Genomic DNA, 26448 nt, shown 5'->3' with positions numbered 1-26448 from the left:
AGCCTCAGAGGTCCTCCCTGAGGAGCAAGGGCTCGGAACCCACACTGGGGTCCCCAGGCCAGGGGGGACCTGCATCAGGAAGACAAGCCTTCCTAATACCTAGCTTTGAAAACCAGCAGGGCTGATGTCTGAGAGAGCTGGAAGGCTGCAGGGAATCGGGGATCCACTCTGAAAGGCTGCGCACAAAACACTCACTCCAGGTATCAGTGCACAAGCTGCAGCTTGAAAAGTGCCTGATCGTATGTGGAGAGTCACTGACTAATTTTAAGGCATGTGCCTGAAGGGAACTTCAGGCGCTGATGGGCTGATGAGTGCTCCTAAAAATTTTTTTTCCTTTGGCTCCCTCTCTACCTAGCTGGCCAGGTACCTCCAGGCGCCATCTCTGACTCTCCGCATCTAATGGACTGGCACCACTCAGCCCACCCAGTATTCACCTGCAGAAACCAGCTAGCCAGCGCTCCTCCAGAGCAGACCCTCTTACAGCCAGCTGCACCGGGGGCCAGCTCCACACACTAGCAGGCCTGTAGAAGGGCAGCCCAGACAGAACAGAAGGGCAAGTGCAACCCACACAGGGGACACTCCTGGAGCCCCTGGCTCTGGTGACCAGGGGGACCATACATCTGGGCCCCAGACACCTTCTACAGGAGATATATCTACCTAATACATAGAAACAAATGTAAGGGTTAGGCAAAATGAGAAGGCAAAGAAATATGTTTCAAATGAAAGAACAGCACAAAACCTCAGAAAAACTACTAAACAAAATGGAGATAAGCAATCTTCCAGATAAAGAGTCTAAACTAATAGTCATAAAAATGCTTGCTGAAATCAGGAGACAAATAAAGGAAACACAATGAGAACTTCAACAAAGAGACAAAAAAAAAAAAAAAAAACCCAAAAAACCAATCAAACAATAAAATAGCTGAATAAAATAACAAAAATGAGAAACATACTAGAGGAAATCAAATGCAGATTAGACAATACAGAAAAACAGATCAGCAATCTGGAAGACCGCCTAGTGAAAAATGACCTAATTGGAATAGCAAAAAGAAAAACAGGAAAAATGAGGATAGTTTAAGGGACATTTGTGACAACATCAAGTGTACTAACATTCACATTATAGAGGTCCCAGAAGGAGGAGTGAGAAAAGGACAGAAAATCTATTTGAAGAAATAATGGCTGAAAACTTCCCTAACCTGACAAAGGAAACAGACATCCAAGTCCAGGAAGCACAGAGAGTCCACAAGATTGAATCCAAAACAACCTGCACCAAGATACATTATAAATAAAGTCAAAAGTTAAGAAAGAATATTAAAAGCAGCAAGAGAAAAACTAGTTACACATAGAAGAGCCCACATAAGACTATCAGCTGACTTTTCAGCAGAAACTTCACATGCCAGAAGGAAATGGCACAAGGTATTCAAAGTTCTAAAAAAAAAAAAAAAACAAAACCTTACAACCAAGAATATTTTCTCTGGCAAGGCTATCATTCAGAATTGAAGGATATTTCTCAGACAAGAAAAAGCTAAAAGAATTCATCGCCACTAAATTGACCTTACAGGAAATGCTAAAGGACTTCTTTAAACAGAAAAGACAAGACCATAAGTAGAAATATAAAAATTATGAAAGAAAAAAAAAGTCTCACTGGTAAAGGCAAACATATAGTGAAGATAGTGGATCAACCACTTATATAGGCAGCATGAAGTTTAAAAGACAAAACTAGTAAAATCATATATATCTACAATAATTAGTTAAGAGATGCACAAGATAAAAAGATGTTAAAGATGACATCAAAAACATAAAACATGGAGAGGGGGGAATAAAAATGTAGTGCATTTGGAAAGTGCTTGAACTTAAGTGACTTAAAATAGATTTTAAATACACAGGTTGTTATATAAGAACCTCATGTTACCACAAACCAAAAACCAATAATAAACGCAAAAAATAAAGAGAAAGGAATACAAACATAACACTCAAGAAAGCCGTTAAATCACAAGGGAAGACAGCAAGAGGACAGGAGCAGAGAAGAACAACAAATATAACTAGAAAAAATTAACAAAATGATAAGTAGTACATACCTATCAATAATTACTTTAAATGTAAATGGACCAAATGCTCCAAACAAAAGACATAAGGTGGCTGACTGCATAAAAAAATAAGACCTGTATATATGCTACCTATAAGAGACTCAAATCAGATCTAAAGACACATGTAGACCAAAAATGAGATGATAGAGAAAAAAAAATTCCATGCAAATGGAAATGAAAAGAAAGCAGGGCCAACAATATTTATATCAGACAAAGTAGACTTTAAATCAAAGACTAATAAGACAAAGAAATGCATTACATACATAACAATAAAGAGATCAGTCTAACAAGAACATATAGCACTTGTAAATATATGTGCACATAGGAGCACCTAAGTACATAAAGCAAATATTAACAGACATAAGGGGAGACATTGACAGTAATATAATATTAGTAACACCCCACTTACATCAATGGATAGATCATCCAGACAGAAAATCAGTAAACAAACACTAGCCTTAAATGACACATTAGAATCCATCCCAAAACAGCAGAAGACACAGTCTTTTCAAATGCACATGAAACATTCATTCTCCAGGATAGACCACATGTTAGGACACAAAACAAGTCTCAATAAATTTAAGAAAATTAAAATTTTATCAAGGAACTTTTCAGACCACAATCCAAAGAGACTAGAAATCAGCTACAAGATGAAAAACTGGAAAAAACACAAACAAGTGGAATTTAAACAATATGCTACTGAACAACTAATAGGTCATCGATGAAAATCAAAGAGGAAATCAAAAAATACCTGGAGACAAATAAAAATGGAAACAGTGTTCCAAAATCTGTATGGCAGAGGAAAGGCTGTTCTAAGAGGGAAGTTCATAGCAATACAGGCCTATCCCAGGAAACAAGAAAAATCTCAAACAATCTGATCTTACAACTAAAGGAACTAAAAAAAGAAAAACAAACAAAACTCAGTTAGTGAAGGAAGGGGAAAAAAAGATCAGAGTGAAAATAAATGAAACACATACTAAAAACAACAGAAAAGATAAATGAAACTATAAGTTGGTTCCCTGGAAAGATAAACAAAATTGATAAACCTTCAGGCAGACTCATTAAGAAAAAGGGAATGCCCAAATCAATAAAACTGGAAATGAAAGAGAAGTTAGAACTGACACCACAGAAGTACAAAGGATCATAAGAGATTACTATAAACAGTTATAAGCCAACAAACTGGACAACCTACAAAAGATGGATAAATTTCTAAAAACACGATCTTCCAAGACTTAATTAGAAGAAATAGAAAACCTGAACAGACCAATTATTAGTAATGAAATCAAATCAGTAAAAGCAAACAAACAAACAAAAAACTCCCCAGAAATAAAAGTCCAGGACTAGATGGCTTCACAGGTGAATTCTACCAAACATATAAAGAAGACTTAATATCAATCCTCAAACTACTCCAAATATGTGGAAAGATATACCATGTTTGTGGGCTGAAAGAATCACTACTGTTAAAATGTCCATACTACCCAAAGCAATCCACAGGTTTAATGCAATCTCTGTCAAAATACCAATGGCATTTTTCGCAGAACTAGAACAAATAATCCTAGAATTTGTATGGAAGCACAAGACTCCAAATAGCCAAAGCAAACTTGAGAAAAAAGAACAAAGCTGGAGATACCATGCTCCCTGGTTTCAAACTATAATGCAAAGCAGTAGTAATCACAGTGTGGTACTGGCACAAAAATAGACACACAGATCAATGGAGCAGAATAGAAAGCTAAGAAATAAACCCATTCTTACATGGTCAATTTATCTACAACAAAGGAGGCAAAAATATGTAATGGGGAAAAGACAGCCTCTTCGGTAAACAATATTAGGAAACGTGGATAGCTACATACAAAAGAATGAAGCTGGACCATTTTCTTACATCACATACAAAGATAAACTCAAAATGGACTAAAGACTTAAATGTAAGGCCTGAAACCATAAAACTTCCACAAGAAAACATTGGTAGTACACTCTTGGTCATGGGTCTTATGTTAACTGTAATTTCAATTTAAAAAAAAGAAAGAAAAATTTAAAAGGCTAAAGATACATAAAAATGAAATGTAATGCATAAACCTTCAATAAGCTGACTTTTTTTTTTTTTTAAAGACTTTTGGGGACACATGAGGAACTCTGAATATGGACTAAATATTAGATGATATTATGGAATCAATGTTACTTTCTTAGGTGTGAGAATGGTGTGTGTTTTTAGGAGATTATCTTTATTTCTGGGAGATGCATGCTGCGGTATTTAGGGTGAAATATGTCTACAGTTTACTTTTAAATGGCTCAAGGGAAAAGAGTATATAAATATGTACATACACACAAAAATATACACATAAACACATATATGTATACATATATACTGATACGTACATGTAGAAAGAGAGGAAGCAAATATGACAATGTTTACAACTGTTAAGTCTACGTAGAGGTAACAGGTGCTCACTGTACAAGTTTTCTGTGGGTCTGAACATTTTAATAATAAAAGGTTGCTGGAGGACAAAGGCAGACACTTGAAAGGACTTTTAGTACTTGGTCCACTCCCCTCAGATTGCAAATGAAGAAAAGCCAGCGCAGTGGAATGAGCAGGGAACTGAGCCAGAAGACGTGGGTTGTTTTAATCTTCATTCCACAACTAACGTAATGAGAGACCTTAAGGCAAAATTCATCTTTCTGGGTCCCCTCTTACACAATGGTGAAAGGAGTGAGTTGGACTTAGTTTACACATCAGTATCTCATTTAAGCCTCATAAAAATTTTATGAGGTAGGCACAGGTCTTTCTGGTAACAGGAAGTTAAAGTTGAGGTCATGGCTATGAGATGGCAGAAATGGGAGCGGGTTGCAGACCCGTGGACTGACGCCGGGTCCTACCTCTGCCACGATGTCACAAACACCCATGCCTCCTTCAAGTTCTGTAATTCTGACTAAAAATTCAACTTATTAGAATGTTGTCTGAGCTGAAGCTTGCAAACAAAACAAAAACAAATGTTCTAAAGGCAAGCACGTATACATTATATGTGAGAGTAAGTCATAAAATAAGAAATAAGACTGTAGTTAGTGGAGATTTGAAGTCCTAGAATTTTATATGAACTTCAGAGGCGATAACGTTAAAGAAGTTAGGTTTCATATTCCACTTTTCCTTTCCAAAAAGAGGTTGATGTCTACCTGACTGCCCATCCACCCTCTACTTACACCTAAAGGAAAGAACTACCATACAGTAGAGTAGGACCCCTAGCACTCACTCAATCCTAATTCTAAAGGAATACTCTGGTCACTGCACTAACGTACTGAAGACACATTAAACTTTACCGGTAATTCTCCAGCTCACTTCTTTCCAGTGGTGCCCACTGGGGCTTCAGGGATCAAACGTGGGGTTCTAGCAATAGTTGGATCCCACAAAACTTGAGGAGAATAAACAGAACTACCTTAGAGCTTTAAAAGTGCTCTGAATATTTTTTTAACTAATAATCTAGATTTGATTGATATAAAGAAGCAATCAGTTTTAAACTATCACCAACCTTTGTGGCGGATATAAGGCTTTATCTGGTTCCAGACTTTGGTCAGCAGGCTGAGTTTCAGACGGTTATAAGGTGAATTTGATACTAAATTTGCAAGGCACTGCAAAACACAAACAACAGCTCATCAATAGGCCTGATTAAGCCAATGCATAGGAGACAAAATTTTAGAGCATTTCATTAAAAACAAAAATCTTTACACTTATTTGCAAATCAGTCCTTCTCTTTTTTGTCTTTTTTTTCTGGAGGGGGTAGGGGATAGCACCTGTATTCTCATTGGTACAATTTAATCCTTAAGATAAAGAAGTATTTTTAGTAAATCATTTATTTAGACATACAGAGGTTGTAGGCAAGATCAGACAAGTAGGAACAGACTTCGAAATGGGATATTTTTAAGAAAATTACTACTTAGTTATATTCTTAAGTCAATTTATTTTTGAGTGATATAAACATTATACAAAACAAACAGAATAACCACCTCTGGAACTCACTGAATAACCTGGACATTTACCTTAATTATCTGAGTGAGGGTCTGTGAGGATGATTCAGCCACCAAAGCTAACAAAAGACATCTGTGCAGCTCTTTAATGCTGGAAGCGATCATCACAGAAAAGGGCGTAAAGGCCCTTCTGTGGTCACTGGTATCTTCAGCAACAGAAAGAAACTGCTTTGAGCCTTCCAAGATGGCAGATAAAACTTGCAGAGCACAGGCACGCGTCTGAAATTTCAGGATGATTCACATCAGTTAGTTAAAAATCAGGAGTCAAATCCCCTTTGTCCTATGTATATTTTTAATAATCAAAGTACTTAGAATCATTTTAATTAGAAGGATAAAGGCAATGGGATTACCTGTCAGGTCCCAAAAGTAGCTGTGAACTGAGCCACCTGCATCCCCACCTTCACACTTAAAAAACAAAAACTACTTAAATCACATTGTTGTTAGTTTTCTTACTCTAAGTCTAGAGTGCACCATAGTATACAACCTGAAATCATGAGCATGAAAATAACTTAAAGATGAGAAGCCTAGTTTATTCAAGCATAAAGCCCACTGAATATGACTGAAAAACTGTGCTGTACATCAGAAATTGACACAACATTGTAAACTGACTATAACTCAATTTTTAAAAAAAAGTGGAAAAAAAAAAAGCCCACTGAAAAGAGAAACTGAAAGCCTATTGGGCAGAAAAAAATAAAGGCATCTACAGTCTGCTTCTCTAGAGTTCCTGAGGACATTCTGCTTTGCAATCTGCCCTAAAGCATCCGTGAGCTCTCAATGTTAATTAAATGGGCTATTAGGAAATGTGTGCAAACTCATCTTGGCAGGAACTGTTAGTGAGCCAACTTTTAGAAACATTCTAAGGTGCAGGAAATAACACTGCTTACAACAAGAATCTTTGATAATCAAAGAAATACTAAATACAATCTTACAGATGGAAAATAAAATGTGTGCCCCTTTGTCAATGGACTACGGTATTTGTCAGGAAAAGTGCGTCAAGGGTTTCTTTATAAGGTTAAAAGATTATTTTCAATTGGTACTCTGGTGATTTTGTGGTATTAAAAATTATAAAGGAGAAAAAAGAAATGAAAAAGAAAAAAGCCAATTTAACCAATATGGAATGTAGGTGATAAGTTCAGGATTAGTAATATGAAATAATACTGTACCCTCTGGCCAGAAGGCCCCCAAATGCCAATCAAACCTTTCAGTCAGATTTGTTAAAAGCAAGGAATCAATAATAATTCTAGGATATGATTTACATTATTTACTAAATATGAAGCATATCTGAGTTTGGTGTGAAAAAAGTTTTCCAGAAAATCTTCAACTACATTATCTCCAAGAAATAAATTAATTCTGCATGCCTTTTATGGACTGGAATCATAAACAAAAAATTAAAGATTTAATTGTTTTGAGAATAAATTTGTAGTATAGCAGTATGAGTCTTTGGAATTAAGCATAATCACTTAAGTTAGGAAGTTGACAAAATAGTATTAGAAAATTGTGGGGGAGAGGGAGGGAAAGAGTTTGCGCACAAGTCAGCTGATCCAAGAACTCAAATCAGGGGCTAGCAAATCTCTTCTGTAAAGGGCCAGCAGTACAAATTTCACATACTGAGTCTTTGTTGTAAACACTCAGCTCTGCTACAGTAGCACAGACACTGTATAAAGGAATAAATGTGTGTTCCAATAAAAATCCACTTATGGACAGTGAAATAGGAATAGCATATAATTTTTACATCACAAAATATTATTCTTTTGACTTAAAAAAAACATTTAAAAGTATAAAGACCATTCCTGGTTCATGGGTCATACAAACTGGCAGTGGGCCACAACTGGCCCACAGGCCGTAGTCTGCCAAACTCTGATTAGATGGCTGGCTGATCTTAACTGAAAGAGGTAGATGTTATGCTAAACTTCTAAACTTTAGAGCATAATTAAAAATCACAAATCCAACAGCTCACAAAACAAATAAAATTAAAAGCCATGCTGTAGAAAGCAATGAACTAATACTCAAAAGTAAAAAATTTTCAGTCCAATTAACTTTGGTACCCTAAGAGGGAAAAATGCATTCGTAACTATCACAGATGAAAACGAACGGAATGTCACTAAAATTTGTTATTTTTCATCATCAAGGTACAAAATCTAAATGGAAATATACTAGATCAAATTATACTTCTCATAGTTCTAATTTATTTCCTTTAAATGCTGTTTAATATATCTTTGTTGCTATAAAAATGCTATTTATAACACTGAATCTGGCTCAAGTTCTGCTTCATTTATTCTTATTATCAATATTTAATATACTGTTTATCATTCTAATCAGCACTTTCAGCAGAAGCTACTGACGTACAAGCAAACCATAAGAGATGTAGCTCTCCAGAGAGCTCATTCTGTTAAGTTTTTATTGTCTGAATATTTACAGTGGTGGGTAAGACTTTTTAATCTTATAAACATCAGTATGCTCAGTTGCACTAGACGGTACTTTTACCTCCCTGGGCACAAAGGCTTGTTCAAAAGTAATGAAACAAGAAAGCACTTTTCCTTTTTTGCTTCTTAGAATAGAGTAGAAATGTTTGCTGAGGTAGCTCAGTCAACCCTTATTTTTTCCTTTTTTTATGTATGTTTGGTCCCAGAATATTTCTGGGAGGGTGATGAAGAAGTCACTGCTGGGAGTGGGTACCACTGAGGTTTCAACGCAGGGCACCTGGCTGTGCTTACCTTTGGCTTTGTCCAAGTACTGATTATTCTCCACATATGCCCAAGATTAATTTCATTTGATCACACCCCCAAAGCTGGGTGCCTTTTACGTGGAGGCACTTCAACACTATGCCAGGATCTCTAGATTTGGAGACATCCAAGCAAAGGTCACCTGTTCTTGGCTGGCCATATAAGAGACACCTGATTATCTACCATTCCATGACAGTTAAAAATTCCAACCCTTTATTCTCTTTCCTAGTTATGTTACCTGTTATCTAGATTTTAATTTGTTTCTGTATTTCATAGCTCTCCAAAAGGGAAATAAAGAATCATCCTGGAATCTGAAAATCAGGATAATTCTCAAGGTACCAAGAAGGCCTGCCCTACAGTTTGTCCCTTAGATGAAGTCTTGCTGATATACATAATCTACCTCTATAACACCTGAGGAAACCATATAGAAGCAATTTATAAATCAGTCATGTTATTACATTGGTTGCTCTGTGCTGTCCGAAAACATAGGATGTGCTTTCTAAAGCGCATTTCTGGCATGTCAACATGTGACAATTTCCCAAGTACCGCCACACTGCCAAATCCTAAAGGGGATTTCTAAGTTTTCTCCTTCTCAAAGAACCATTCTTCAATGAGAAGATACACTGTTACTGTCTTGTCATCTTCATCCTGGCTAAGACAAACCTCAGTCTATACTGTCCAACTCTACACTCAGTGAGCACCTGAGAAGATGATCACGCAGCTTTTACACATGGCTGAGCCTTTTAACCTAGCTCTCATCAATCCAGAATGCTGTTCCATTCCAAGTACATGAACTAGCAGTTTTAATTTGTGCAAATAATTTTCTAGCAGACTTTCTAGAACAGCATCTCTCACTGACATCATCTACTAAAACACTTTCCTCTAGCATGGGCCTTGGTTCACAATTAACTACACTATGGAGAGTGTGCAGAGGTGTGCTCCAAGTCTCGTTGTGGACAACTGTCACTGTACTTACTGATACTCTCCTAAACCCGGTATCTGCTGCTGAGTATAATCATGTCACTTGCCATTACACTGAACTGACAAATTTTAATCATTAATTTGATCTTTTAAAAATCCTGTTTAAGAATGATGACCGGTTTTCCATTTCTCCAGGACCTCCGTGGCTTTTGTGCTGGCCCTAGGACATCTCCAGAAGGAAGTTCTATGTTTTTATTTCACTCATCACATTTCTTGCATTCATAGAAGATAAAGAGCAAGAACGTATCTAAAAGGTACCCAAATCAAGGAGGACCACTCTGTAATATGTAAAACCTATCATGGCACTCTAAGTCAAATGTAAACATTTGAAAAATATAAAGATACAAACATGAAAATTATTTCTCTCTACTTTCATCGGATATGATCTCATAACCTCTTTGTACTCACGTCACAAACGCACGTGTCCCACATCCCCTTAGCTGGGCAGTCACAGCCCAGGTGGTTTACTTATCTGCTACTTGCGCCATGGCACCATCTCCTTAACTACTTATGGCTCCTCCCCTCAGCTGGAGGGGCTTCAAAAACACAAATACATATATATATTTTAACCTTTATAACAGTTTCCCTTCCAATTACTAGAATAGCCTCATCATTTATCTATTTGCCACCATTCTTTTCCATTTTTCTCCCAGGTTCTCATTCTCTACCGATTCAGGCAATTTGAAAGATTTCTATTGGTTGAATTACTTAGGATACTGAGTACTTGAAATACCCTACAAGGCATTTTTTGTGTGTCTAATGGACAGGCTAGTTTATTTTTCTCTCCCCTGTAAAAGTGTTGAAGGGTCATTTAGAAGTTTTCTTATTTAGGAATCAGCTATTCAAGGAGATGATCAAAGGCAGTTCCAATGTATTATGGGTTGCCAGCCCTCCTCCTTACTTTTAAGGGAAAATCTTGAAAAAAGAAAACTACTACTATTGGCCTAGTTAAAATCATTCACTTTGAGAGGGTAGGTTGGTTACCTAAGGACATCAGACGCCATTCGGCATGACTTTATAACATTCATGATTGTAAGGGGACTCTAAATAGCACTGTTTTCCTTAGGTAAGAGGAGCTAACATACCCAAGAAGAGGCAAACTACTTGATCAGCCATAGCTACCTTGCTGTAGCTTTCTATGACTGCCAATTTTTTTGTCTTCTTTTTTAAAAATCGGTTTTTCTTATTAAACTATGTATTACTGTTTATTACACGTGATTTGGAAAATATGGAAAAGTTGGAAGAAAAAAACCACTGTTGGGATCATAATTTCATATCCTAGATTTTGGTAAAACTTCACTGGCGTTTCCCTAAGTCTTACACGTCTTTCATAACCATTACATACTGTGATATTCCGATGAGTATTTAAGCCATTTGTAATTTTTTCCTATTTGGTGTTTATACCAAGGCAATCAACATTTTCCCAGAAGGGGAAGAAGCATTGCTGCTTCATTGCAGCTCAAAGAGGACACTGAAGCCAGGACTCAAGTGGGCTCGAGCTTCAAGCAAGCCTGGGGCAGGAGGTGACCTCACTATGCTCTCCCTCAACCTGTTATTCACATAAGCCCATTTCCTATAGCCCTACCCAACTACCGGTTCTCAAATCAGGACTTGGGTAAGAGCCTTGTTCAGATAAAATCGGATAGGGCAGAGAAAACAACGAAGACTTGTAAAGTTTTCTCCCTAGTACAACACTTAGAATTTAAGTGCTCTTACCTTTGGAGAAGGATCTTTTAACGTAAGAGTCATCAAGGACACAGACTGTGGGGTCCCGAGCTCAGGTGTATCAGGAACAAAGGCTGACCAGTAGCCATAAAGAACTTTTTTTTCTATGGATTTTATAGTAGAAAGAAAACAAGCTAGTGCTCCTTGGCGAACCTTGGCTTGGTAAGACCTTTGATAAGCAAAAGAAGGAAGAAAAAAGTCTTTTAATTGCTTTTAAAAATGTAAGCATGAAATGCTATTTATGCCAGCCAACTCAAATGATACAGTGAGAAATTCAACATTCCAAATAAGTCTGAAATACATCAACATGATATTTTAAAAATTATTTCAAAATGCAATCAAAACATGTTAAATCCATTTGTTTATATAACAAGTTAATAAAGTCAACAATTAAAAAAAAACCAACTAGATAGAGAATAAGAGGGCAACATTTTGATTTTAGGAAACCCGTGTTAAATGAGATACTGCAGTGTATACACTCATCCAAAAAACAGGTACTGAATATCCTTATGCGAGTGCCAGGCACTGTGCTGAGGCTGGTAGACACCAACTAAGCCCCTGCCCTTGACAAGCTTTTAATGGCAGAGACGGACGGTTAAGAGGTAACTACAACGCAGTAAGGCAGAGATAAGTCACAGGGTCACACAGGAAGGGTACCTAAGCTGAAAGAGGGTGTCAGAAAAGGGTTCTCAAACCACACAGTTGTTGAGCTCATATTGAAGAGGAGGAGTGGTTAACAAGGCAAAGGCAAAAAAAGTGAAAGAAAGAACATTTCAGGCAGAGGAACCCCATGTACAAAGGCAGATGGAGAGGACAAGGCAAAATGCAGAGTAACGCAAAGTCCCACATAAATGAGACTCTTCAAGTTAAATCACAGGCGACAGGCAGACTTTTAAGCGAGGATATAAACTTAGACACACAACTTAGAATACAAGGCATAAAAACATAACAAAATACTACTACCTCACTTTACTCTGCATGCCTCCTTCAGCATCAGAATAGTCTGACTCACTACTGCTGACCCTTTTCCAACTGGCAGAACTGAAGGGTGAGGAGACTCGGTCCTTTCCTGCGGCTCCACTTCCAGCTACTGGCAAAGTCTGAGCATCCAGGGAGGGGGAGCACCGAGTGTCCCCTCCAGGCAGGTTCACTCTACCTGAGCCAGGGGCTGGGGCTACTTCTCTTTCACCACTGGATTCTTCCTCCTCCTCCTCTCCTTGCTGGAGTTTCTTCGGTTTTACTTTTGATTTTTTCTTTTTACTCTGATTTTAGGAGTAAACGAAAACATATATATGATAGCTATTGGTAACTTCTCGTTTGATAATTACTAAATGTGTCTCTGACATGTAGTTTGAATAAAGAAGAAAAGAGGAGAAGAGAAAAAAGCAGCACTTAATCAATACTCTGTGTGTTAGGCACTAGGCCAAGTGCTTATGCACACCCTCCCGGACCAGTGGAAACAAGGCATGAAATACACAGGACATAGCAAAACTCATGGCCTGGGTTTAAATTCTCTTGGCCCTGGGCAAATCGTTTAGCCTCTCTGAGCTTGCCCTTCCTCATCTGTTTAAGCATAGGCTAATGCCACCTTCCTTGCACCGTTGTGAAAGCATTCAGCTTTCTCAGCTGGGGTTCTGCAAGAGATTAAGGTCTACAGAAAATGACTTGAGTGACTATTTTCTCAATTCTCCCAACAGGATACCCAGCCAGCACCACTCTAGATGTACAGGGAAGAAGTCAATCCATTACATACAATCCAATGTTTTAGGGCATTGGGGCTTTGTAGATATAACATAAAAGCCAATTTCTCTCTTTTCTCCTACTTCCTTCTTTTTTGACATCCAAAGATCTTCGGAATCTGAGCCTTCCTCGCATTCTTGGGGTCCCTGACCTTAAGGAAGGAAGCTCCTCATCACTTCTATGTTGGATTATTAATGTGGCTCCAGACTTAATGCCTTTTTACTTTCTACCCATTGATTTTTCTAAAATGCAAATCTAATCATATCACTCCCCCGTATCTTCACTTTCACCACCTACAAGATAAAAACCCAGACTCTTCAGCATGTATTAGACCCTTATAATCTGGCCTCTGCTACATACTTGCCCCAACTTCCTCTCCACACACCTGACACTCCAGCCCTACTGGTTAACAAATGGGCCACGTGAACTTACGTTCCCTATGTTTGTGTACCTTGTTGCCTCCGAATAAAACTTTCTCCTTTCTTCTCTGTACTATTACTCATTCTTGAGTTTCTGGTTAGCCACCGTATCTGTTAAAAAGCACCCCTTTCCCCTCTATTGGGTGCTTTGAATGTGCTCCTAGAGTTCCCTGTGAATATTCAAATGAAAGGAACTATAACACTGCAGTGCAGCGTTTATTTATCCATCTTCGCCTTCTCCCCCAAATTCCTAAAATTCCCGAGTCTATGTTCCTAATGCTCAGCACAATACTTGGAATATAGCAGAAGCTCAGTAAATGTTCAGAAAGTAAATAAGTTAAAGACTTTCTAATTATAAGCATTTTTATCAGGTATTACATTTCTAGATGCAATATCTTGGCACCGTATCTGTATGCTCTAGGTTTTCCAACAGAAACACAAGGGAGAAGACAGCTATTTGGAAAGCCTGGGGTATCTGGCAACAGAGACCTGTAATATTTACCAGCTAGCGTTTTACAGAAAACGTCTGTCGCCCTGTGGTGTTGAGCATTTGGGGGATGAGGATGCTTGGCCTTGGGTGTGAAGTGAATGTCCATTTTTACAGCTGTTACATTGCCTACACTTCTTAGAAGTATAAGATGTTATAATTGGTATTTTTAGCAGTCTGATGAATTTAAACTTACTATGCTAAAAATCCTAAGTTGAAATCAAATTCAAGGTGAGCCTTTGGCATAGGAGTGATGCAAAATATAGAAAACACATACAGCAAACAGTCAGAAACAATCCACAACTCAAATCTAAACAGACACAAATGTACCACAGGTGGTTGAGAAGCACTGGCTTCCGGCTGCTGCGGCTTGATGGGTGGGCGTCCATCATACTGAGGGAGTGGAGTTGGGTACAGCACCGTGGGCATCTCTATGTTTAGTCCAGGGAGCCCATGGAACATGGATTTCTAAAAATGACAATTAAGGAAACACACACACAAAACACATCATAAAACAGAATTATTCACCATGTTCTGCGCCACAGAGATGAACATATAAATGTTTAAAAGCTTTATTAAGGAAACAAAAGTGGGTCAGAAAATAGATACTCTGAAGGCTTAGAGCTTACAGAAGAACTTAATCTCATGTAGACCCAACGGATCTAACTTGGCCAGATCAAGTTAGGTCTGATTTTGGATTTTAGTTTATTTATTTATTTATTTATTTACTTACTTACTACTTTTACTTAATTTAAAAAAATTTATCTAATCAGTTTTATCCAATTATTTTATCTACCTTGAAGTTTCTTTAACCAATCTATCATTTTTATGCAGCATATCCATCTCCAAATCTAGCTGTCTGTATTTAGGAGTAGGGAAGATGGTACATGAAAAGAATTACAATTTAGGTCATGATAAAGCCAAGTTATCATACACAGCTCTGATCTGAGGCTAGCACAAAGCTGCTTCTAGTTCCTGGTTGAACTGAAGGAAGTTGGGTCCCAGAGAGGCTGACCTGACCTTCCTACTGACAGGGAGGCTCAGACACCAAAGGATGACAGCCTGCTGATGCATGTGTTCATGGGCCTGCTTACTACATGGGAGTGAGAGCCAAGGAGAAGCCCAGGTCCTTCTTTCAAGTACAAATAGGTTCAAGATAACCTAAAATTACATTATCTACAGATAATTCATAACCTATTCCCTTCCCAACTTAAGATTCATAGATAAAATTTTAGAATTTTGATAAACTTACTAAAGCAAGATTTACTGTTTTCAGTTCTTAATTTTAAGTATGTTTGTACATGACCATTTATTCTTCTCTCTTAAAATATAATACCCTACAGCTAGCCTTGGAATAATGATGTAAAGTGGTCCTTATGCCTGGGGTGTGAACAGGAAAGACATTAACAACAACAGGGACTTGGGGTTTAAACCTTACCTTTAGCACAGCTAGAAGAGCTCCAAGTTCATCCGTCTGTGTCAGTTTCATCTTCCCACCATTTAGAAGAGACTGTATACCTTTCAATGCATTTTGTAACAACTAGGGGGAAAAAGGAGACCAAGTTAAAAGGTAAATGAAATTTGGTTGTCCAGGGATCAACTTTCTAGCACAACTCAGGATGAAGAAGAAAAAGTCTTTAGATGATGAAAAAAATCTTTGGACACGGAAGCAAAAAAAAAAAAAAAAAAATGCAGAGATAAGGATCCAGAGAAGAGAGCTAATGAGCTACTACTAATTATTTTCTAGAGGAATAGAGTGCTCTTTACTGAATAAGAACAGTCTTTTCATACATGTTTATAAAACCAGCCTGCAGAAATGGTGAGCAAGAAAAACAAAGAAGAGACATTTAGTAGGAAGGATGTGATAGGAATAAAGCTGGGGCAGCAGAGATCAGAAACAGGGAACCTCTACAATGTGGTAAACTCAGCAGCTCTTAAAGGCAAAGGAATGTGTGCTAGAGCATGTTTCTGGAGGGCAGATCTGATCAAGATTGATTTTCTGGACAGCAATCTCATTTCCAGGACTCTGTCCTTAAGAAATATTGAGATGGAAAAGATGTGAAACGCAGCCTTGTTTGAAACAATGGAAACACCACAAACACTTTCAATTCCCATAAATTAGGACAAAGGTTATTTAAGAAGCTAACTCTGCTATGTGTGAAACGCAACAATAATAGCAAGCATTTTTCCAGGCATTTTAAATGCCTTTAGCTTACATACATACACCTTATAAAGCCTCTATAAGGCAGTTATAACATCTGTCTCATTTCAGAGATGAGGAACACGTAGCTCAAGAAGTTAAGGAACTTGCCAAGATCTCCCAGGTACAGCAGTCAGAAAGCATGAGGTATGTCAACAGTACTGAAAAGATGTCCAAAGTATATTAAGTTTAAAAAGGAGAGAGAGTTGCAAAACAGTGTCTTAAATATGATTCCACTTAAAAATTATAAATATGCTCATTTTTATATAGAAAAAAAATCTAAGGGCACATGGGACAAATTGTTCCCAGTGTTTTTACCTAAGCAGAGGACTGTAAGTAAGTTTCACCATCTAGATCTGTAATTTTTGAAATGTGTATTTAATAAATTGTCATATTTGCATCAGATTAAAAAAAAAAAGTATTGCAGATATTGTTGAAATCCACTCCTTTCCCTTCCATCTAAAAGACAGTCACTAGTCTGAAATCATACTGCTTTCATAGTCAGGAGGAAAAAAACAGTTTTCTTTAAGACTCTAGAATTGCAAAACAAAAACAATGGCAAAACAAAACAAACAAAAACAATTTCTTGCAATTTAAAACAGGAAGATATGATTTCAGCCTTTTTAGGTGATAAACGATCCACTTATGTCTGTAACTCTGGACAAAACTAATACAGCAACCAAGTTAAACTCTTTAATAACAGCTTTTGTTCTACGGTTGCCTCTGGACACATCCGTAACAATCCCAAGATTAGTGGTAGTCTCACCTACCATGCAAAACGTGATATCATCCATATCAAGTGCTTTTGGAGACTGTAAAATGGTCAAGAAAGCTTGGAAGCAGATATTTTGGTAGGGCTCCTCCAAGTATGGCTGTCCTGGCACACTAAAACACACACAGAGAAAGCAACTCACGCTCAGTCTCATTTGAAATGGAGCTTGAATTAGAATATACCCTTGAAAGAACTGCATCATAGAATGTGGTGTACTTTTTGGCTAATTAACTATTATTGCTGTGGACAGGCACAAGGCTGGAATGAATAGGAAGAATGGTTTCCACAGGGAAAAGTTAGAGAACTCTGTAGTGAACCTAGGATGCAGAGAGAGAAATCGTTTTTATTCTGCTTTTCAGTTCTTAGAGGGAAATAATGCAGACAGGTCCCGTCAAGCTAGACCCACACCACTGAACCTGCCTTCCTAACCACTGGACAACACTGCAATGCAGAGACAGGATACCACACATCAGTTCAAGTCTGTGATGCTCATTTTCTATTACATGAATCTAGAACCAGGCGCTGGGACTGGTTCCATTTTCTTAGAAGAAACTAGCCTTGACAGATGTATATCACCACAGCTTAAATTCATATGAATATACCCTTCTAGAAGACTCCATACAGTTAGAATTTATACCAATAGAAAACAAAACCCTGACATATTGTACATATATCACTTTGACCATATTTTAGAAATAAGATCCTAGTCTATTTTTCCTTCACCTCTGTATGAGCTTTCTTTGCAAGAAATGTTAAAATTAAAAATAAACAATATAAGATGATCTCATTAGCAAAGACCATGAGAAATGAAATGCAAAGTAGGTTATTTTTCTAAGTTGGCTCTAGCTTCGGACAGACTGAACCACCCACAAAGGGCCCAGGAGAGGCCTTATCTTACTATGACAGGGAAATCTGATTGAATCCACATACCTGAGACATAAGTTTGCCATACAGTGCACTGCAGCTCTCCTAACTTCAGGGTCTGACTGAGCCAAGTCACTCAACTTCATCAAGAGTCCACTCTTGCCTAGCAAGTCTGGGAGGTACTAAAACAAAATAACTTAATGTTGGCTGAAGAAAAGCTTCTGGGAAAATATTACTTTTTAGACAGATTACATTTTTTTTTTAACTAAAGGGCATTCGAGTACCACAAGATCAGCTGCGAGGTAAATATTTCAGACAGGCATGCAAAAATATGCCAAAAACCAGCAGTAAGGCTCAGCACTCCCAGCCGAGGTTGTGGCTGAAGCTCTTTCATCTTGGCAGCACAGATGGAGGCTAAAGACAATGACAACCATGCTTAATATTTACCACGCACTTTACAAGCGAGACTTCATCCTCAGAGGAACTATTTTACACATGAGGAAACTAGGTTCGGAGTGACTCAGTAAGTGTTACTCAAAGTTACGCATCTGATTAATGGCAGGATAGAAACCTGAACCCAGGCCTGCTGGTTCAGAGCCTGTGCGCCCACCCTTTCAAAGGAAAGACAGAACACAGTTTAAACTACCTTTTGACACTTTGAGCCATTGCCGTAAACCAGAGCTGCCAGGGCTTGAAGAATCTGCATGTGTGTCCAGGAACTGCACTGCTGAATAGCAGAAATAGTATATGCCAACAGGAAATCCAAGTTCTGCTCATCAACGATCACCTATCGATAGAAGAAAAAAATTTAATCCTTTTCAGACATGAATGCTCACCTGAATTAAGCTGTGTGTGTGACAGAGAGCATGTGTCCATCTTTTTTGTGTCAAAAAGATCAGCTTTAAAGACCCTGAAAGTCTGATTGAGACATGACCTTCTCTTGCCCCAGGGCCTTGCTCACTTCTTCCTTTACTCCCTCCACTCAAAGTAGAACCTGGCAAAGTCCTTGTAACTTTTCCTTGAACTAACCAGACACTGGCAGCTGTAAATACCCAGATATGTGAAACTCAATCCACTGAAAATTTTAAATTCAACTCAATTGCCTTATACACAGTAAATGCTCAACAAATACACTGTGGCCAAATATGTCTGCTAAATAGCTACTATGTCTCTGCCACCAAATGGGGACTGTAACAGGAAGAGACAGCATATTCCTGTCCTCAGGGAGCTTATAATCTTATTGGGTTAAAGTAGGCTAATCCAAGTATCAATTCATGAACAACTGAAACAAACTGTCATCAAACGCTAGAAGGTTGGTTAAGGGCTGTAGGTGTCATATGTAATCAGGAACTTTTCCAACTGCCAGCATTACAAGGATGATACAGCTGAGAACAGTAAACATTCAGAAGCCACCACAGTTTGAAACATCCTAAACTTGAAAATAGCCTTATTTCATTTAGAAAGTCACACGCAGAAGACACTGCTGGTTACCTCCAGCATTCATCCCCTCTTTCCTTGCTGGCAGAGCACTAATCTTGTTTGAGTGCCCACCTTTTCCACGTGAGACCTGAAGGTAAATCCTAATTCTGCTAAGACAGTGGTTCTCCACCAGGGGCAATTCTGCTCCCCAGGGAACACCTGGCAATGCCTGTAGACATATTTGATTGTCACAACTGGAGGGATGCCACCAGCATCTAGTGGGTAGAGGCTAAGATGCTGCTGAACATCCTCTAGTACACAGGACCCCCCCCCCCCCAACAACACAGGATTATCCGATCCAAAATATCAGTAGAGCCAAGGTTGAGAAATCCCGATGTAAGGGCTGAGCTGCATATGGTAATCATCTAGGGGGCTTAAGTCCTCCAGGTGATTCCAATGTGTAGTAAAGGCTGAAATCCCTGGTTTAAGCCATTCATGGTAATATCATTCCCCTGATCAGACTGGTGTAGAGGAGTTCTAATATGACCTACATCTCTCTAGCCTGATATTAGGGAAGGTCTGCTGGAGTCTAGCTTCCTCATTCCTCACTAAAAGAGACACAAAATAAATAGTTTTTTTGCTTCTGCTGGGTGTTATTTATTTTGTATGAGATGCCTGGAATTTAGGCATCTTATGACTGTGAGAAATGCTAGCAAAGGACAGCCGAACCACTGAAGATGGCAAAATGGAAAGATACCAGAAAGCCTCTTAATTATTAAGTGCCCCTCAAACTGCCTCCCTTGGGGCTTGTGATGTAAGATAATATATTTTTTCTTTGTTTGTTTGTTTAGCTATTCTGGGGTGGCCCCTTTGTTTCTTATAGCCCAAAGCATCTTAGATTACATAATGCTAATTGACAAATTTTGTGCTAACTATATTCACATGCTCATGTGGTATCTCATGTTAACAGCCTCAATTTTTGGACTGTTCCTTAAAAAATAACTGCATTTATTTAGCAAGCTGGAAAAGATTCTGAAGAGCGAGGAGCTATGGTACAGACCTTAGTATAAACAGCAGGGATCTTTTTATCTAGTGTCCCCCTGCCCCCAAGCTACTTCTTATGTTTTACGAAAACCAAAAGTAGACAACAAAAATGGGAGCATTGGGAAAGAGGAAAAAACATTGGTAGAAAAGGGGTAAAAGTTATTTCAATTTATTCTTAAGATATATCTTAGTCAAACACATCTTCCCTGAAAAATTCTAAGACCTGGGGGTTTATGATACTGGTTTCTTGGACCAAACCAAATAGCACTAACAAACAAACCTGTGGAGTATTTTTTTTTTTTTTTTTTTTTTTTGGTCAGAGTTATATTTGTTTTAATATCATTCTTAGAAAGGCATTTGCTTTCTGTATTTACACATCTTCCCAAAAGACTGGCCTATCATACCTACCACAGATGTAGTATTTCAAAGGTACTTACTTATTGTCAAAATTCATGATCTGAATTCTAAAGTTGCCTACATGATTACCTGTAATGTGTTAAGCAAATGGTGGATAAGCTGAGACAGTTTGCTGACAAGATGATTCTGATTAAGAGGCACCAGTCGGCAAGCTTGAACAAGAAGAGAACTGACATCCTACAAAAAAATAAAGACAGTGAAAAGGTGATATACCTTAAGTCAAGTGAGGCCCACCCCCAAACACAGCCATATGGGAAAACAAAGTGAACACTCACACTCAAAATAGGAATGATGAAATTGGAGGCAGAAAGTAGGATGGCAGCATAAAAATTGCATGTGCTCAAAAGGAAAAGAATCAATACGATTTTTGTCAGGCTCAAGACTCCAAAGCCTCTACATACATAGAGTACAAATAACCAAAGGAAGGAGTCCAGAATGTAAAAGGACACAATGAATTAAAAATACCACAAAGTAAGCAAACCAAATTTTCAATGCCACTCGGAAAACTAGAAATGACACTTGTACAAATTTACTGTAAAGTTAGGAATGCTTTAAAAAAAAAAAAAAGGAGGAACCTATTTGCAAATCACACTATTCATTCATCCACTGATGTTTACTGAATTAAAAGGCTCTGAGCACCTGCTATGTGCCAGGTCTTTGGGCTCCAAATGTGAGCAAACATATTCCTGAACCTCAAAGAGCTCACAGTTCAGTGAGGGAGACAGAAATACTACTCACAAACAATTAAAGTGAATTAAGCGCTGAAAGAGTTAAGTACAAACTCTGGGAAGGAATAGTAACTAGGGAGGTTTTGTGGAGGTTATTTTTAAGCAGAATCTGGAATGATTTGAAGGATGAGTAGAACTCTGCCAGACAGACAAGGCACTGAAAGACACTGCAAGCAAAGGGGGGTGGGGTGGGCCGACTTGAAACACCAGTAGGTGTGAAACACCAGTACGCGCTTGAGGAACAGCAAGTTTTAAATGACTGCACACAGAGCACAAAAGCAGGAATGGTGGGTCAGAAAACTGGAAAAGCACATATTTTTGGTGCAAAAATAACAAATTATACAAGTAAAGCAAAAGTCCCCAACTCCTTCCTTAATTCCACTCTGCTCCCTAGTGACACACACTATTATTTTATTGTAAACTCTTACATACATTGTTGTGAACTCTTTGCATACTGTAACCTTCATACTTTTATGTAATATGCTTTTATCAATATGTATTGAAGATCTTCCTAAATCCGAGTTCTACTTTTCTAATGAGATTTCTTTCCAGAAAAAGAAAAGATCACTCTAGCAGCAGAGCATAGAATGGTTTCGAAAAGGGCTCGAATGGAGGCAGATTAGAGAAGACCAGGGGAACAGTCCAGGAAAGAGTCATCTTGCCTGAGGTCTAAGGCATTAGCAATGGGAAGAGAGGAGGGAATGGCGTGAGAAACACTTCTAAGATAGATTCTGAAGAATCCAGATTGGACAGGAGCTGGGAGGGGGAAGAACCAGTGTCTGCGCCTGTGTGACTAGGCTGACTGTGCACATTTGTATGCGCTAGGTTGTGGGACAGATTGGGGGTGGAGTGTGTGTACAGAGATTATGAACTATCTTTAGGAACTGTCAAGTTTGAGGTGCCTGTAGACAGTGGTATGACTGGGTCAAGAGTTCAGGGTATTCAGTAAGTAGTATCCAAGGCCTGATGTGTGTGAAAAATATTAGGGTCAAAAACAGCACTTCTAAAGAGGAGGCAGAGAGGACGGAGCTAGCATGGAGGAACAGAAAATGACTGAGGCTTAGTGAGACTTAGTTTCAATTCTAGCTTTGCCTTTTGCCAGCAATATGACATTGGACCTTTGTTGAGACTTGGTATGTTTATCAGTAAAACAAACCTAGTAATACCCACGTTCTAAGGTCCCTGGAACGGTGCACGGTGAAGTACAGTACGTAGTCCGTGTACCATGTACTCAACAATTTCTGCAGTGAATTTTATATACAAAGTGCTCTGGATGCGGGGAGTGGAGAGGGCGGGAAGGTCACACCAGAGAAGACACCTGCGACGTATAATGAGGGCAGAAGCCATCAAGTTGGGTTTTGAACGATGCCAGTTTGCCAGGCACTTGCAGGGTCTTCCAGAAAGAGGGCAGAGAATGTGCCACGGTTGGAGGGGGAAAAAAAAAAGAGAGAGAGAGAGAGAGAGCCTAGAACTAAGCAATGTGAAGCGGAGGTGAGAAAAGCCCGGAAAGGCGAGCGGGAGCCACCAGCTAAAGTCCCCGCAGGCGGCGGCCGCGTCCAGTGGACCTACCTCCGGGGCCACGCCGCTGCCCTCGCTGTAGTTCTCGGAGATGAGCTGGTCGAAGAGCAGGTGAATCTCGGTGCGGCCGGAGCTGCTGTCATCCGGGCGCAAGGCGCAGAGCCTGGCCGACAAGCGGCGGAACCCATGGCCCTGCTCGACGGGTAGCTCCCGCGGCGCCTCCGGCTGCTGCCCGCCGGGTAGGGAACCCCTGACTTGCGCAGTCGCCATATTTCCTACGTAGGAGGACAGGGAAATACTTCCGGGGCATTCCCCGCCTCCGCTCTCCAGTTCCGGAAATGACTGTTTCCGGCCAGAATCCGAAGCTGAAAGGGTTTCGAGAGCGCAGGACTCGTTCTCAAATTAGTGTCCTGCGAATACATATCAGAAATTATCTGGGAGACTTTGTCGCCCCCCCACCCCCACCCCTCCTTGAGCCCTGACTGAAAACCGAGGAGTCTTATTTGTTCTCGCAGAGAGTTTTTTGCTGGGCAGGGCCGGCATTCTTGTTTAGTACTAAGGGTTTCAACTTAGGACTGGGGTTGTAGAGAGGGCGCTGTGGATGGGAGTGACAGAAACTGCTAGTTCGAAAACCTTCTCCTCTTTTTACATCATATTAGTGCCCCTGATTTTTTTCCCCAGGCACAAAACCACCATGAATAAAGGCTGTGTTCCCCAGTGTTGTTTGCAGCTGGCCACGAATCCTTTGGCTCTTGAAGCACATCACCACACAAAAATCAGTTTGGGAGTTCAAAATGAATCATATAAACTATAACCTGGTTAAGGGTTACTTGGTTGAGATCGGACACCCTACGATTTTCTGAAACCTTCAAAGCAAGAAGCTGGAAAGAAAATAGTCATTTAAACAGCTGTAAACAGTTTTCAGTCGCCCCAGAAGTGAAGGCTTGAAATTTACATTCGGGCAGACAGTAAACCATCCCTAGGGCCTTTGAGTTATGCAAATATAAAGAAAATTCTCACCCATGACTCTTAGAGAAACCCTTAAAGTCACCTAAATGTACATGTTTTATCCTGAGAATAAAACACCTCCTTTTAGCAATGAAAATTGGGCATATGCTTTAGAAGAGCTACTTCTCTGAAGACTTTGGGATTCTTTGGGGGAAAATACTTATATTATGTATTAATTTAGATTTCATTATGCTTGTATATTATTTCTTATTGGGATGCGTGTATACATAGGTATGTGTGTATATTTGTAATATTGAAATGTTTGCTCAGAGACGATCAGGAGCTGAGAACCAGTCACTGATGTTTTAGTCTGAATTCTCCTAATGCAGAGCCTCAGATGAGGTTGATATATGGATGACTAATTCAGGAATGAACAGGAAAGAAAGGAGAATTAATACAAATAGGTGCTATTGAGTTGGCCATTGTAAGGGTGTGAGTGAGTGTTTAATCCTCAAGGACTTTCTGAGACGCCTTATGGAATGCTTTCAGAACCCTCCCCCCTCCACTTCCAAGGAATGGAAGGGGGAAGCATGTATCTGCCAGCCTTTGACCTCTGTTGTCAAGTGTTGCCCCACCAGACATTAATTCTCCAATGCATCTGAGTTAAGCACACATCAGTATGCAGTGATTCCTGCCAGAGACTTGTTGCATAGACAAAGAAGTCCTGAGGCAAAAGTGAGAGATTTGGGCTACTAGGGTTCGTACAAGTCTGAGCCAAGACCTTCACAAATTAGCTTGTGCTGAGCTAGTAGATGAATGAGATAAACTGGTTTCTATAGCGATGATTTGAGTAAGAGTATAAGGCCAAGAATATTTGAAGCAGTGCATAGGAGATGTCCAACACACTGGGCTAGAAGGATGTGAAGCCTGGTCATCACCACAGTGAAGGTGGTGTGAAAGAAACCATGGGAAAGAACCAGGTTTGGTGTGGCTCATCTCAAGTGGAAATGTGAATGACCCACACTTAGTGTTATTCAAGACTGAACGACTCAGATATTGGAAATGATACCAGTCTGTTGAGTTCTGATGGAATATACCCTTGTGGATGGCAGTGTGGTTTCCCCAAGAAAATGAACATTCCTACTCCATGGTGATCACCAAATGAAGGAAACATATATCAAGCTCTCAGGGAGAAATTTGACGGCCCCCTGCATTGGCTTATGTTTTGACAGTAAACCCTAAATTGTGGAAACTCACAGCTTGACAAAAGCTCTCCCAAGAAAAAACTCCTCACACATCCTTACTTTTCCTCACTCTCAATATTTTCATAATCTTACAGTGACTGGAGCCCTTAAAAGGATGTAAGGAAGTAAGTTCACAGATATTTTCTTTTATAAATTCTGCATAAGGTGATCTGGGGCCTTACTCTGGAATTTCACTTCTTTCATGTTTTGGAACCCTGTCAGGATTTCATTTTTATCACTCGTTAGAGCCTGGATCATTCTAACTAAAGTAGGCATTACTTTACCCCTCTCCCCAGTTTCTAATTCACGTCCTTGTTTATTCCCTTCAGAACACTGACTATAATGTATTGTTATCTTATTTGTTTACTTATTTATTATCTAGTTCTTCTTCCTGAGCTCTGTGAAGGAACAGATACCATTTGGCTAGTCCACTATTATATCCCCAGTGCTAGCACACAGCTGGGGTGTAACAGGCAACCCCCAAGACCTGCTGACAGAATGAATGAATCCACTATTATTTATTTAGAGCCCTCCTATTTGCAATCTGTTGGTTGATGTGAAAATCAAATGGTGTGTTTATGAAAGTGCTTTGTAAACTGTAAAGTTCGATAAACCTTAGCATCTAAATTAGATAGACAGTATTATTTTTCCCTTTATACATCTGAGGAAAGTTTCAATGGTTGAAAGAGAAAACATTTAAATAGTATAAATGGCTTGTCAGAGACGATGAAGGTAGTCAGTCAAAATCAGGCTACAACCCGGGCCAGTGAAATCTGAAGTCTGTGACTGTGAAAAACATAGACAAGAAATTGTAAGTATTTTAATCTCCCACATTTTGTAAGGGGGAAACCCAGGAGAGAGGGACCAGCTTTTAATGTCCAGGTGAGCCAAGAGAGGCTAGGAAGGAGGATGAGTCTTGGGTTCTGTTTCAGAGTCTTAGAAAATTAGGACTAAGGATTGTCAGCCCATCAATTTGGTAATAATACTCATTCAGTTAACATTTATTGAATATTTCCTTTGTGTCAAGCACTATTCCAAGCAGTTAACATGAATTAACCTCTTTTATCCCTGCAGCTCTATGAAGTATATGCTGTTATATAGATGAGGAAACTGAAACATAA

General features: G+C 39.1%; 1 protein-coding gene and 1 pseudogene across 1 annotated transcript in view; both read right to left on the bottom strand.

Moving 5' to 3' along the window:
* HEATR6 (HEAT repeat containing 6) overlaps positions 1–23412 on the bottom strand; it is a 35909-nt gene extending 12497 nt beyond the window's left edge. Inside the window, exons 1-11 of the mRNA XM_010949174.3 lie at positions 23187–23412; positions 20959–21066; positions 18656–18796; positions 18076–18191; positions 17144–17258; positions 15612–15713; positions 14504–14641; positions 12491–12789; positions 11519–11696; positions 6111–6317; positions 5603–5702 (exon numbers count right to left, since the gene is read on the bottom strand). Of these exons, the coding sequence (XP_010947476.2) occupies positions 5603–5702; positions 6111–6317; positions 11519–11696; positions 12491–12789; positions 14504–14641; positions 15612–15713; positions 17144–17258; positions 18076–18191; positions 18656–18796; positions 20959–21066; positions 23187–23405 (1723 nt within the window). The 5' untranslated portion in view covers positions 23406–23412. The remainder of the gene's footprint in view (positions 1–5602; positions 5703–6110; positions 6318–11518; positions 11697–12490; positions 12790–14503; positions 14642–15611; positions 15714–17143; positions 17259–18075; positions 18192–18655; positions 18797–20958; positions 21067–23186) is intronic.
* On the bottom strand, positions 7901–10918 carry LOC141573507 (polypeptide N-acetylgalactosaminyltransferase 1 pseudogene; annotated as a pseudogene).
* Positions 23413–26448: the final 3036 nt, after the last annotated feature.

Source organism: Camelus bactrianus, chromosome 16 (assembly GCF_048773025.1).
Source record: "Camelus bactrianus isolate YW-2024 breed Bactrian camel chromosome 16, ASM4877302v1, whole genome shotgun sequence".
NCBI lineage: Eukaryota > Metazoa > Chordata > Mammalia > Artiodactyla > Camelidae > Camelus > Camelus bactrianus.
This window is presented reverse-complemented; position numbering and strand designations above follow the sequence as displayed.